The 13,877-nt window shown below is 50.1% G+C and overlaps 1 protein-coding gene and 1 pseudogene across 1 annotated transcript; both read right to left on the bottom strand.

The window, feature by feature from the left end:
* Positions 1-1,569: 1,569 nt before the first annotated feature.
* On the bottom strand, positions 1,570-8,071 carry LOC116982311 (annotated as a pseudogene).
* Positions 8,072-8,350: 279 nt separating this feature from the next.
* LOC116982310 (tubulin alpha chain-like) lies at positions 8,351-11,012 on the bottom strand. The gene is made up of 4 exons (XM_033035576.1): positions 10,697-11,012; positions 10,443-10,591; positions 9,499-10,179; positions 8,351-8,647 (listed from the first exon to the last, which is right to left on the bottom strand). The coding sequence occupies exons 1-4, from the start codon at positions 11,010-11,012 to the stop codon at positions 8,351-8,353; spliced, it is 1,443 nt and encodes a 480-aa protein (XP_032891467.1).
* Positions 11,013-13,877: the final 2,865 nt, after the last annotated feature.

Below are 13,877 nucleotides of genomic sequence, written 5' to 3'. Positions count from 1 at the left end.
CCTCACATTGAGTAAGAGCCTCGGTCATGCTCGTCAGGGACAAGGGCTGTGGCTCCTGCCGCATCTCCTCCTGGTTCCCCCTACCTGCCTCGCTTATGGCCACACCTTCCTTTCCTTGCTCACTAACTACTGAATTAGTTAAACTGGTCGGTGTGACCATCCCCTGGCACAAAACATCCAGGTAATACTCCCCCTCCCTGATGTTCCGCAGCGTATGAAGTTGGGTCTCCAGCTCATCAATGCGGAGCTCGAGTTCCGCTAGCCTCAAACACTTACTGCAGCTGTAGGGATCATCTACATCAATGGTGTCGACAAATTCCCACATCTGACAGTATTGGCACATCTCCTGGCCGCCCATCTTATATAAGTAATTAACTGGTCCTATTTAAGAATCCCCTACCCGGATTACTGTATTGATACACCCCTTATTTATATAATCCTACCTCCTATAAATGGGAAAGTACTCACCCCAGCCGTAAATTACCTACTGGTTTGGCTGTCTAGTGGTAATTCCGTCCGCTCTTCCTGTCTGGTCCACTGCTCCCTTGCAGTGCGTGGCAAACCTCACAATTCTTCGGACGGCTGAGCGCGGCCTCTCCACTGTGGGGCTTCCGCAGTCAGCAGCACTACTGCAATCAGTGCGACCTCTGCACTCACGTACTTGTTCCAAGTTCCTCTCCCGAGTTTTACATTTAAACCAAGCCGATTTCCTGCAAACTCTTACGCCTTTTCGCCTATCACTGGGATCAATTTACACCAAGCTAATTAACCTGCAAACCTGCATGTCTTTGGAGTGTGATTAGAAAACTCACGTACAAACATAGAAATGAGGCCAGCACCGCCATTCAATATTATCACGGCTGATCATCCTAAATCAGCACCCGATCCTGCTTTCCCCACATATCCCTTGATTCCGTTAGCTTTAAGACCCATACCCAACTCTCTCTTGAATATATCCAGTGAATTGGCCTTCTGTGGCAGAGAATTCCACAGATTCACAACTCTCTGGCTGGAAATGTTTCTCCTCATCTCAGTCCTAAATGGTCTCCTCTTATTCTTACACGTGATCCGGATATTCTTCTGGACTCAGCCAACATGTGGGAAAATGAGAGTGGGTTAGGTGGGAAAAATTGTCGGCATTGACTAGTTGACAATTTCCATGCACTATGGTACAACATCTCTATGGCTCTGTCTCCCGGTGGCAAAGTGGCACTGCGTTAGATTTGCTGCCTCACACACCACCAGTTTTCTCCGGATGCTCCGATTTCCTTTCCCACACTCCAGAAACAAACATTGTTGCAGGTTAATTGAATTCCTATAATATATAAAGTGTCCCTAGTGTGTAGGAAAGTGCCAGTGTACGGGGAACAATGTACTGGTCAGCGCTAATTCAGTGGGGCGAATGGCCTGCTCGCAAGCTGAAGTAAAAGTCCAAAGTCTCAAGCGAAATTATAGCGTTAAGTAGGAGGGAAGACGAATTGAATTTAAAATAGATTTATTACGTTTATTACATTTCATAAATTATATTTACAACATTAGTAATAAAAATAAACGAGTCTTTCTGGATATTCACTCTTCCACTTCGGCCTTCCTGTCCAGACCCGCCGAATCGATGCCCACTTCTTCGTAGTCCTTCTCCAGCTACGCCATGGCCTCCCGCGCGTCCTGGAACTCCCCTTCCTCCAGACCCTCTCCCACGTACCAGTGGACAAAGGCCCGCTTGGCGTACATCTTGTCGAACTTGAGGTTCACGCGGGTCCAGGCCATGGAGACGGCGGTGGTATTGCTCAGCATACAGACCTTGGCCAGGTCGCCCCCCGGCACCACCGTCGTGGGCTGGTAGTTGATGCCCACCTGCGGGAGAAAGAGAAATAGCGTTTAGTACGGTTGCAGACACATTGGAAGGATCCATATTAACGGGACGGAGGTGGAAACATAGAAACATAGAAAATAGGTGCATGAGTAGGCCATTCGTCCCTTCGAGCCTGCACCGCCATTCAACATGATCATGGCTGATCATCCAACTCAGTATCCTGTACCTGCCTTCTCTCCATACCCCCTGGTCCCTTTAGCCACAAGGGCCACATCTAACTCCCTCTAAAATATAGCCAATGAACTGGCCTCAACTACCTCTGTGGCAGAGAATTCCAGGGATTCACCACTCTCTGCGAGAAAAACGTTTTTCCCATCTCGGTCCTAAAAAATTTCCCCCTTATCCTTAAACTGTGACCCCTTGTTCTGGAAAGGGGTCACAGAGAACGTGTTTCCAGCTTCAGGTTTCTGGGCGTCAACATCTCTGATAACCTCTCTTGGAGCCACAATACCTCAACACTGGTCAAGAAGGCTCACCAGCGTTTCTTCTTCCAGAGGAGACTAAAGAAGGTCCATCTGTCTACTCAGATTCTGGTGAACGTCTACCGCTGCGCCATCGAGAGCATCCTTACCAACTGTATCGCAGTATGGTATGGCAACTGCTCTGTCTCCGACCGGAAAGCACTGCAGAGGGTGGTGAAAACAGGTTCCTCACTCCCCTCCATTGAGTCTGTCCAAAGTAAGCGTTGTCTGTGAAAGGCGCGCAGCATCGTCAAGGACTGCTCTCATCCCAGCCACAGTCTGTTTACCCTCCTCCCATCCGGGAGGCGCTACAGGTCTCTCCGTTGCCGGACCAGCAGGTTCAGGAACAGTTTCTTCCCTGCGGCTGTTACACAATATAACTCTGCACCTTGGTGATTGCCAGTCACCCCCCCCCCCCCCCCCCCCCCCCCCCCCCCCCCCCCCCCGGACAGTAAAATTGCACTACTGCTACAGTTTGTACATATATATATATTTTACTGTTCATTATTCTATGTTTGCTCTTCTGGGTGAGATGCTAACTGCATTTCGTTGTCTCTGTACTGCACATTGCACAATGACAATAAAGATTGAATCTGAATCTGAATCTGAATCTGAATACAAGATGAGATGCATCTGCCGCCGGTAGGTGGCGCAGTGGCGCAGGGAATTAAAGCCGACCTCCATTACTTTGTCACGACAACATGTCGGCGATGGATTAATAGGCAGTGTGCATAAGTGAGTGATGAAAGAGAAATCGGTACTCTTTTAGCAGAGGGCCGCCAGTTTTGTTCTTCGGTTGGAAGAAGCCGGAGCCACCCAATGGAGTTCTGGAAATTGCAAATGGTTCCCGCTAGGGTTGGAGTTCCACGAAGGCAGCTGTTCCAGAGCGCTGTAGACCCGGGATCGATCCCAACCTCCGACGATCCGCCGCCTTCCCCCTTCCCACTCCCCCCACCGCAAAGTGGCTGGTGCTGGCAAGTCGCATGGAGGAATAATGCAAATATATGGGACTGAACGAGCGTTACATAGAAACATAGACAATAGGTGCAGGAGTAGGGCATTCGGCCCTTCGAGCCTGCACCGTCATTCAATAAGATCATGGCTGATCATCCAACTCAGTATCCTGTACCTGCCTTCCCTCCATACCCCCTGATCCCTTTAGCCACAATGGCCACATCTAACTCTCTCTTAAATATAGCCAATTAACTGGCCTCAACTACATTCTGTCGCAGAGAATTCCACAGGTTCAGCACTCTCTGTGTGAAAAATGTTTTTCTCATCGCAGTCCTGAAAGATTTCCCCTTTATCCTTATACTGTGACCCCTTGTTCTGGACTTCCCCAACATCGGGAACAATCTTCCTGCATCTAGCCTGTCCAACCCCTTAAGAATGTTGTATGTTTCTAAAAGATCCCCCCTCAATCTTCTAAATTCTAGCAAGACATAAGTGACAAGAGAGAATGGAATTACTGGTTCAAGTACACGTTCAAGTGAGTTTATTGTCATGTGTCCCTGATAGGACAATGAAATTATTGCTTTGCTTCAGCACACAGAACATAATAGGCATTAACTACAAAACAGATCAGTGTGGGAGTGTCAGCATGGACCCAATGGCCGAATGTTACTGATCGTGATCTAAAAAATGAAGATTTGCGCCTTTAAACGAGGGAAACCCCTGCTAGTTATCAAGATGCCGGCGTGACCCATTGGACAGGAGTCTCCTAGAAACCTTCAATGGTTCCCTGGATGTTTAGAACCCAGGCCCTCGCTTTGGAAATAACGTCTCCTGGTTTCTGCAATCGTGGAGCGCCTGGTCTGGCTGTGGTAGATTTCACAGCCCAGTGCGAGACCAGTGTTTGGGTCAAGCTTCTGCCGCGTGGATTCCTGCACAACCTCCTCCTACATTGAACCCGGTCGGACACCAGTCCACGAACTGGATGGAGCGCTTAGTCTTGATGGTGGCGATGGAGGCGTTGACGTCCTTGGGCACCACGTCCCCGCGGTACCACATGTATTTGCCCTGGCGGGGGTCGCACTTGAGCAACTGGTTGGCCGGCTCGAAACAGGCGTTGGTGATCTCCGACACGGACAGTTGTTCGTGGTAAGCCTTCTCGGCCGAGATCAGGGGCGCGTAGGTCACCAGCGGGAAGTGAATGCGCGGGTAGGGGACCAGGTTGGTCTGGAGCTCGAGCAGGTTCACGTTGAGGGCGCCGTCGAAGCGCAGAGAGGCGGTGATGGACGACACTACCTGCCCCAGCAGGCGGTTGAGGTTGGTGTAGGTGGGGCGCTCGATATCCAGGTTCGGCCGGCAGATGTCGTAAATAGCCTCGTTGTCCAGCATGAAGGAGCGGTCGGAGTGCTCCAGGGTGCAGTGGGTGACCAGCACCGCGTTGTAGGGCTCGACCACGGCGGTGGAGATCTACGGCGCCGGGTAGACGGAAAACTCCAGCTTGGATTTCTTGCCGTAGTCGACGGACAGTCTCTCCATGAGGAGGGAGGTGAAACCCGAGCCGGTGTCGCCCCCAAAACTGTGGAAGACGAGGAACCCCTGCAGTCCGGTGTATTGGTCGGCCTGTGGGCAGATAAAGCGGAGAGCATTGAGAAGGGGGAAAGGTGTGGGGGTGAGTGTGCGTGTTACAGGGGGTAAACTGACCCTCTGGAGAGGTGGATGGAGCCTAACATTAGTGGTTTTAGTTTGACATTTGTGGTCGGAAAGATGCGAGGGAGTATCCGAGGGACGGGTTATGAATGCATGTAGATGGACATAGGCGGATTAGGCTATGTAGCTGGTTGGTCGTGTGTCAAGAATCTGATCGAGGTTTACATAGAAACATAGAAAATAGGTGCAGGAGTAGACCATTTGGCCCTTCGAGCCTGCACCGCCATTCAATATGATCATGGCTGATCATCCAACTCAGTATCCTGTACCTGCCTTCTCTCCATACCCCCTGATCCCTTTAGTTACAAGGGCCACATCTAACTCCCTCTTAAATATAGCCAATGAACTGGCCTCAACTACCTTCTGTGGCAGAGAATTCTATGTGAAAAATTATTTTCTCATCTCGGTCCTAAAAGACTTCCCCTTTATCGTTAAACTGTGACCCCTTGTTCTGGACTTCCACAACATCGGGAACAATTTTCATGCATGTAGGCAGTCCAACCTCTTAAGAATCTTGTACGTTTCTATGAGATCCCACCTCAATCTTCTAAATTCCAGCGAGTACAAGCCGAGTCTATCCAATCTTTCTTCATATGAAATTCCTGACATCCCAGGAATCTGTCTGGTGAACCTTCTCTGTACTCCCTCTATGGCAAGAATGTCCTTCCTCAGATTAGAGACTAAAACTATACGCAATACTACAGGTGTGGTCTCACCAAGACCCTGTACAACTGCAGTAGAACCTCCCTGTTCCTATACTCAAATCTTTTTGCTGTGAGTCATGTGTCAGGTTTATGGGGAGAAAGCAGGTAGATTCATAGCAAAAGGATTTGAGTTTTATAAGTTTCTATAAGATCCCCCCTCAATCTTCTAAATTCTAGCGAGTACAAGCCGAGTCTATCCATTCTTTCTTCATATGAAAGTCCTGACATCCCAGGAATCAGTCTGGTGAACCTTCTCTATACCTGTAGTTGATGCAGGTACTATGGCAACGTTTAAGAAACATTTAAACTGGCGTGTACATGTATATGATAGGTTTGGAGGGATATGGACCAAACGCGGACAGGTGGGACCAGAGTAGATGCATCGGTGTGGGTCGATGGCTTGTTTCCACGCTGCACAACTCTATCGCTATATGACCCTTTGGGCGAGGGGAGGAGACGTGAACGGGGATCCAGTCGGGTGACGATCGCTGAGCTGCATCATGAACGCTGAACCATTCATGAACTGCGGGCCACGGGCGAACCAGGATCACCAGATCGGTGAACACCGGGCGCTGGTTCATGGTTGGATTCGGTTCCACAACCGACCGACCAGCTTCCGGATGCGATCCAGGACCAGGTCGACGATCTCCTTGCCGATGGAGCAGTGGCCCCGGGCGTAGTTGTTGGCCGCGTCCTCCTTGCCGGTGATGAGCTGCCGATATGTGCCGGTCCGCACTTCATCTACAGGGGAGCAAACAGAAAACGGAGAATGAACCAGTTCATTAAGAAACCGGTTCATTAAGAATCACACGCCCCTCGGAAAACGCCGCGGGGAAGGTTTCAGACAAGGCTCAACATCTCAGGACTCTCCCGTTTCACCGTACCGATCACCGTGGGCTCCAGATCAATGAACACGGCCCGGGGGACGTGCTTGCCCGCCCCAGCCTCGCTGAAGAAGGTGTTGAAGGAGTCGTCGCTCCCCGCCCCCCCCCCCCCCCCCCCCCCCCCGATGGTCTTGTCGCTGGGCATCTGTCCATTCGGCTGGATCCCGTGATTCAGGCAGTACAGCTCCCAGCAAGCGTTGCCCCTCGGATTCCTATTAAATCTTTTCCCGTTCACCTTGAACCCGTGTGGTCTGGTTCTCGATTTAGCCTGCTCTGGACAAGAGATTGTGCATCTACCCGATCTATATCTCTGATTAGTTTGTACACCTCTGTAAGATCACCTCTCATCTTCCTGCGCCCCAAGGAATAGAGGCCCAACCCACTCAACCTCTCTAATAGCTCACACCTTCTAGTCCTGGCAACATCCTCGTAAATCGTTTCTGAACCCTTTCAAGCTTGAACATATCTTTCCTATAACATGGTGCCCAAAAATAGGGCACAATATTCTAAATGCGGTCCTACCAACGACTTATGCAACTGCAACATGACCTCCCAACTTCCATATACATCACTCTGACTGATAAAGGTCAATGTGCCATTAGCCTGTATGACTACCTTATCTAACTAAAACTCCACCTTTAAGGAACCGTGCACCTGCACGCCTAGAACCCTCTGCCCCACAATATTCCTCAGAGCATTGCCATTTACTGTGTAGCTCTTTCTCTTGTTCGACGTCCCAAAATGCAACACCTCACACTTCTCAATATTAAATTCCATCACTTATTAATGGTCCTCCCCTCTTCCCGCCTCCCCTCGTAAAATCCATATATAGTTGAAACCCCATGAGATTTTTTGTATTCCCAGTGGCCAAAGACATTTGACCTTCCCGATGCTCTACCTAAGCGCTTTGCTCCGTTTTGTATATTCCATCGGGACCCTGTCCCATCTCAACGTCCTAAAACTTACTTGTATTTCATTTCGTGTGGGAATGAACTACAGATGCTGGTTTACCGCCGAAGATAGACTCAAAATGCTGGAATAGCCGCGGTCAGGAAGCATTTCTGGAGAAAAGGAATAGGTGACGTTTCGATTCGAGGCCCTACTTCAGACTCATTAGTTTCCTTCAAGTTTTTTTGGTTTTTCAGAGATACAGCGCGAAAAGAGTCCCGTCGGCTGGCCGAGCGTGCGGCGACCAGCAATCCCACTACCTCAAAATTATCCGACACACTAGGGACAATTTCCAGACGCCAAATTAATCTGCGAACCTGTAAGACTTTGAAGTGTGTGAGGAAGCTGGCGCACGCTGGGAAACCCGACGCGGTGACGGGGAGAACATACAAACTCCGTGCAGATACGCACCAGTAGTCAGAATCGAACCCGTGTCTCTGGCGCTGTAAAGCACCAGCTGTACCGCTGCGCCGCTGAGGTCGTTTCCTCTTTTCTTATTGACTGAATTTACCATCCAAGTTTCAGGAAAACCGCCATCCGCATCCTTCATGTTCTGTGGAGCACGCCAGAACTGAATTCCCATCACCTCGTCTTTAAATGACTCCTACAGGTAGGATGAGGACTTACATACGAACAGCTGCTCCCAAATTACTCTCCCCACGTTCTGCCTAACAATGTTGTTATTTTCCATACTCAGACCTCAAATAAATCGACAAAACAATCGGTCCTTAAAATAATTTTATCATCATAAGTATAATACCTATCAATATAATCTATTAAATCTGCATCAAATTAAACTTCTAACTACTAAATTAATACATTTTATTCTTCCTCTTCCCCCCTTCTCTCGAGGTCGGCGGAATCCACGGCCACCTCGTGGTAGTCCTTCTCCAGCGACGCCATGTCCTCCCGCGCGTCCTGGAACTCTCCTTCCTCCAGCCCCTCTCCCACGTACCAGTGGACAAAGGCCCGCTTGGCGTACATTTTGTCGAACTTGAGGTTGAGGCGGGTCCAGGCCATGGAGATGGCGGTGGTGTTGCTCAGCATGCAGAGGGCACGTTGCACCTTGGCCAGGTCGCCCCCCGGCACCACCGTCGGGGGCTGGTAGTTGATGCCCACCTGCGGCCGGAAAAAAAATCGTTAAATTAATTCTACTTGCACAAATATGCTTGCATTATCGGTTTAATACTGCGCCCTTAAATTGCACAAATTATCATTGGTTGATAGCTTAGCGATTCCGTTAAATACATCTCTGGGTGTAATTATTCTCCGGATTGCAAGCTCCGATACATGTATGTTCGAGCCATGAAGGTATGATGCTGTGCAGCTGGGAAGCGTGCTATTCCAACCACCTTGTCCATGCCCCACAGTTGGCATATTGAGCTCGCTCATTTGCATGCGACTGCCCTTTATCCTTCTAAACCCTTCCTGTGCATCCTATGTTTTGGGAATTTCTATCTATGTTTTAAATGTGGCAAACGTAAGGGTTTCTAACTTTACCTGACAACTGGTTCCAGATGCGGACTACCCTCTAAATAGATTAATTGGTCGGGAGGTCCTTCTTAAATATCTCATCTCTCGTCTCACGTAGAGGACATCCAGTTGTGAGATGTTAAGATGAGAGATCATGTCCCTCGTGATCTTGCACACCAGGATATGTCCTGCCCCTCAGATTTCTACGCCCCAAATAAAAAAAGCCCCAGCCTATCTAACCTCTCCCATAAACACAAGGCCGCAAGGCCAAGGACTGTCCGGGTGACACCCTCCTGCACCCTTTGCAAAATATTCACACCCTTGAAGAAGGGGTGTGTGTGTGTGTGTGTGTGTCCATCGGGTGCTGATATGATTTATTTGCAGAGTACAAATGGTGCCAAGGATGTATTCTGAGTCGTTGCATGTATGTTGTTATTCCAGCAGATGAATTAGACTGCATGTGTGTGCATGGAAACGCGAGCGTTGGTCACACTCACCTTGAACCCGGTCGGGCACCAGTCCACGAACTGGATGGAGCGCTTTGTCTTGATGGTGGCGATGGAGGCGTTGACGTCCTTGGGTACCACGTCCCCGCGGTACAGCATACAGCACGCCATGTACTTCCCCTGGCGAGGGTCGCACTTCACCAACTGGTTGGCCGGCTCGAAGCAGGCGTTGGTCAATTGGGAGACGGACAGTTCCTCGTGGTAAGCCTTCTCTGCAGAAATAATGGGAGCGTAGGTGATGAGCGGGAAGTGGATGCGCGGGTAGGGAACCAGGTTGGTTTGGAACTCAGTCAGGTCCACGTTGAGAGCGCCGTCGAAGCGCAGCGAGGCGGTGATAGACGACACTAACTGTGCCATCAGGCGATTGAGGTTGGTGTAGGTGGGGCGCTCGATGTCCAGGTTCCGCCGACACACGTCGTAAATGGCCTCGTTGTCCATCATGAAGGCGCAGTCGGAGTGCTCCAGGGTGCAGTGGGTGACCAGCACCGCGTTGTAGGGCTCGACCACTGCGGTGGAGATCTGCGGCGCCGGGTAGACGGAAAACTCCAGCTTGGATTTCTTGCCGTAGTCGATGGAGAGTCTCTCCATGAGGAGGGAGGTGAAGCCCGAGCCGGTGCCGCCCCCGAAACTGTGGAAGATGAGGAACCCCTGCAGTCCGGTGCAGAGATCGGCCTGAGGGTGGAGATGGGACAAAAGCTCAATTCTGTGCCAACGTTTAAAGGGAAGGAGCGACACGAGAGGGTCATGGTGCTCTCTACAGCCGGCGCAGAGCGAGATGGTTCGGTTAGTATCTCAGTGATAAATAGAGCGGTGACAATGAGTATTTGGGAACATCGTGGCCGCAGCACTCGCTAATGGGCCGGTGCAACCGGATACATTGGCGTTGTAAGCACGTGGAGCGGCAGTCGGTAATTTGCAGTCGCTGAGCAACCTACCAGCTTTCGGATTCGATCCAGGAACAGGTCCACGATCTCCTTGCCGATGGAGCAGTGACCCCGGGCGTAGTTATTGGCCGCGTCCTCCTTGCCGGTGATGAGCTGCTCGGGGTGGAAGAGCTGGCGGTAGGTGCCGGTCCGCACCTCATCTGTAGGGCGGTATAGCGAGAATTAACCATTGCCACACACTGCCACATCCCCGGAATGGAAGGACTTAAGAGAACGGCCAACATTCTCTGCACCTCCCAACTTACCGATCACCGTGGGCTCCAGGTCGATGAACACGGCCCTTGGTACGTGCTTGCCCGCACCCGTCTCGCTGAAGAAGGTGTTGAACGAATCGTCGCCGCCTCCGATGGTCGAGTCGCTGGGCATCTGTCCATCCGGTTGGATCCCGTGCTCCAGGCAATACAACTCCCAGCAAGCGTTGCCAACCTGGACGCCAGCCTGGCCGATGTGGATTGAAAGACACTCGCGCTGTTGGCGAGGGGAAACAGGCGGTGAGATGTTAGGGCGAGGGGTGAGCGTTGGTAATTTCTCGTTTACTGCTGCGGGCCGCGTGATTTCCATAATTCCTATTGATCACCACTTGGACTTATTCATAGCCAGTTTGGCCCTGATCGCTCACCGTCCCCCGCCCAATATGACCACCTTCTCAGTTCCACCCAACATTGTAATTCGCAGACTCTCCACGCTGCATTCGCCGAATGTAACCCTCAAATTCCTCGAAATTGCATTCCTCGTTTCCCTGCCCAATATTACCCTGCGCCCTCCCTCCCCCCGTCGCCGTCTCATTCCCGCTCTCAGTTCCCAGTTACCCACTACGTTCCCATTCCCCGGGTGCGCTCTCCCCTTCCCGTATCCGGTGTCTGTAGACAATCGCTTCCCTCCCCCGTGGATCCGTCGCCCGGGGGGAACACGCGCGTCCCGCGGACATTCTCCCGCGCGCTGACCATGTTGCTCCGCTCGCGTGGTTCGCGAGACTGTGACGCAATGCGGCGCCGCTCCGGTATTTATACGGCCCCCGGGGATAGAACGGTGGCGTTGGCCAAACGCACGTCGATTGGGCAATGAGAACAATGACCTTGGTTGCCACAGGAAACAAACATAGAAGGTTCCAAGGCGCTCGTTGCTGAATAATCCACAGTGTGTGACGTAGAACAATGGACCTTCAGTGACGCAATCCATTGTCTGCCTTCACCTCCCAGATTCCAATCTATCAATTATAGCTGGAAATTAAAGTATCTGACCACATGCCTCCAAATGATACCTAGCGCCAACTATTTGACTTTCTAGCCCCATGCAATAACCATATAACCATATAACAATGACAGCACGGAAACAGGCCATCTCGACCCTTCTAGTCCGTGCTGAACACGTATTCTCCCCTAGTCCCATACACCTGCGTTCAGACCATAACCCTCCATTCCTTTCCCGTCCATATAACTATCCAATTTCACTGGTCGTATTAATTTAGCTACTTTACCAGTGGAAACATTGCTGCCGATCACAGCGAATGTGATGTTAATCCCACGCATACAAGAGATAACCATCAATTTCGCTCCATTAATCACTACATAATCCGGGATCCCCGGTATATCATCGCATTGTCTAAGATCAATGGTTATTGATTGATTACCATCACGTGTGCTGCGAAACAAAATGTTAGGCGCACTATACAGGCAGATCACATCACTCCTCAGTATATCTGGTAGCGCAACACGATACAAATGAGCAACGTGCAGAGTGTAGTGTCACATCTAGAGAATAAAAATAGCATTTTTAATTTCAAGCATGAGGACCATAGGAAGGTAGCACACGAGAGGTCAGCTGGGAACAAGCTGTCCCTGAATCAGGTGGTACGTTCTTTCATGCTGTGAGAGAAGGGTTAATAGGGATGGTTGATTTATCCTAGAACTCTGAAAATTATAACTTAGAAAGAAATAAGGTGTCAGCAGAAGCCAGACTGCTGGTAGAAGAAAGTAACAATATACAGGACAGAGGGAACTTCTAGATAAAGAAGTAACAGATAAAAACTCCAGCAGAAGCCTTTGACGTCAGGAGATGTTCCGAGACGTTTCTGGACGTTCTCGTGGGAATGTGGGCTTTATGTTATGATTGGACGAAGCTCGATGGGGAGACATGAGGTGGTGACCATAGTGAAGAAAGGTATAAAAGACAGATACAACCTCCATTTTTGTGTGTCTCTAGAGGATGATAGAGGAGGGACACCCTTTTCTGCGCAGAAATGTAATAAAGGAAAACTTGTTTCTTGACCTTGTCTCTGAAGAGTTTGTGATTGAATTTGTATCTCACAGATGGGGGCTCGGTTCCGGGATCAATTACTCCAGCCAGCTGACGGGAGTAGACGGACGAAGGGAAGGTGCACCCTGCTGATTTCAGCAGTCTCAGACTCCTTGCTTGCCGCCAGCTGTTTGAGCAGTAGTATCCAGGACCACACAGAGAGACACGAGAAACAAGTGATAGTGTGAGAGTGGTTGGAAATCGCGAAAAGTCAATTGAGCAATTCCAGTGCATGGAACCCAGGTAGGAAAATGACTATTAAGTACTTCCTGGGCGATTGAGAATGATGAACACGGTATTAAGAATATAAGACCTTGTACAGGCAAGGCAGGTATGATGAACACGGTATTAAGAATATAAGACCTTGTACAGGCAAGGCAGGTATGATGAACACGGTATTAAGAATATAAGACCTTGTACGGGCAAGGCAGGTATGATGAACACGGTATTAAGAATATAAGACCTTGTGGTTAACGCCCTGAAAGATTCAGGGGTCTATACGGGCAAGGCAGGGATGATAAACACAGTGTTAAGAAAAAGGGAGGGAAAAGGCTGTGGGCCAAATCCCCGCATTCTGCACAATTGGGGCAAATGCTGGACCCTGGAGGGCAGGAAATACCCAGGGGTTGGAGAAGCCAACAATGATAAGGTATAGTCAGTTGGGGAAAATGCAGAGCTGCATATGGGCAGGAGATGTCCACGGAAAATGCAGAGCCGGAGGGGGCCAAAATACCCAAGGGAAAGAGAAGACAGGGGCCGGGGTGGACGAAAATCACCCGGCCAACAAGACGGGGAGTCAAAGGGCAGAAGGGGAAGATAAGACGTTCGGTAGAAATTAGACCCGAGGGAGGTACCTAGGAGAGGACCCTGAGGGGGAAGGGAGTTTGCCTCCTTGAAGATTCATTAGGTCTGACGAGAACAGTTAGATCAATTCCTGAGAGACAGGAAAATTCCTGAGACAGGATGATAAGGGAGTTACTCCCGAAAGTAGCAGATAAGAAGACGGCAGAGGCCGCGAAAGGGGGATGTGATAGAAGACGGCAAAGGCCGGGGACAACAGTGCAGGCAGGGAGAAAATATAAATTGATTAATCTATTTGAAGTAAGAATGAAACAAAGTGATTTGTTTGAA

This window comes from Amblyraja radiata, chromosome 16 (genome assembly GCF_010909765.2).
Source record: "Amblyraja radiata isolate CabotCenter1 chromosome 16, sAmbRad1.1.pri, whole genome shotgun sequence".
Lineage (NCBI taxonomy): Eukaryota > Metazoa > Chordata > Chondrichthyes > Rajiformes > Rajidae > Amblyraja > Amblyraja radiata.
Note: the sequence above shows the minus strand (reverse complement) of the source record. Positions and strands in the feature narration are given on the sequence as shown.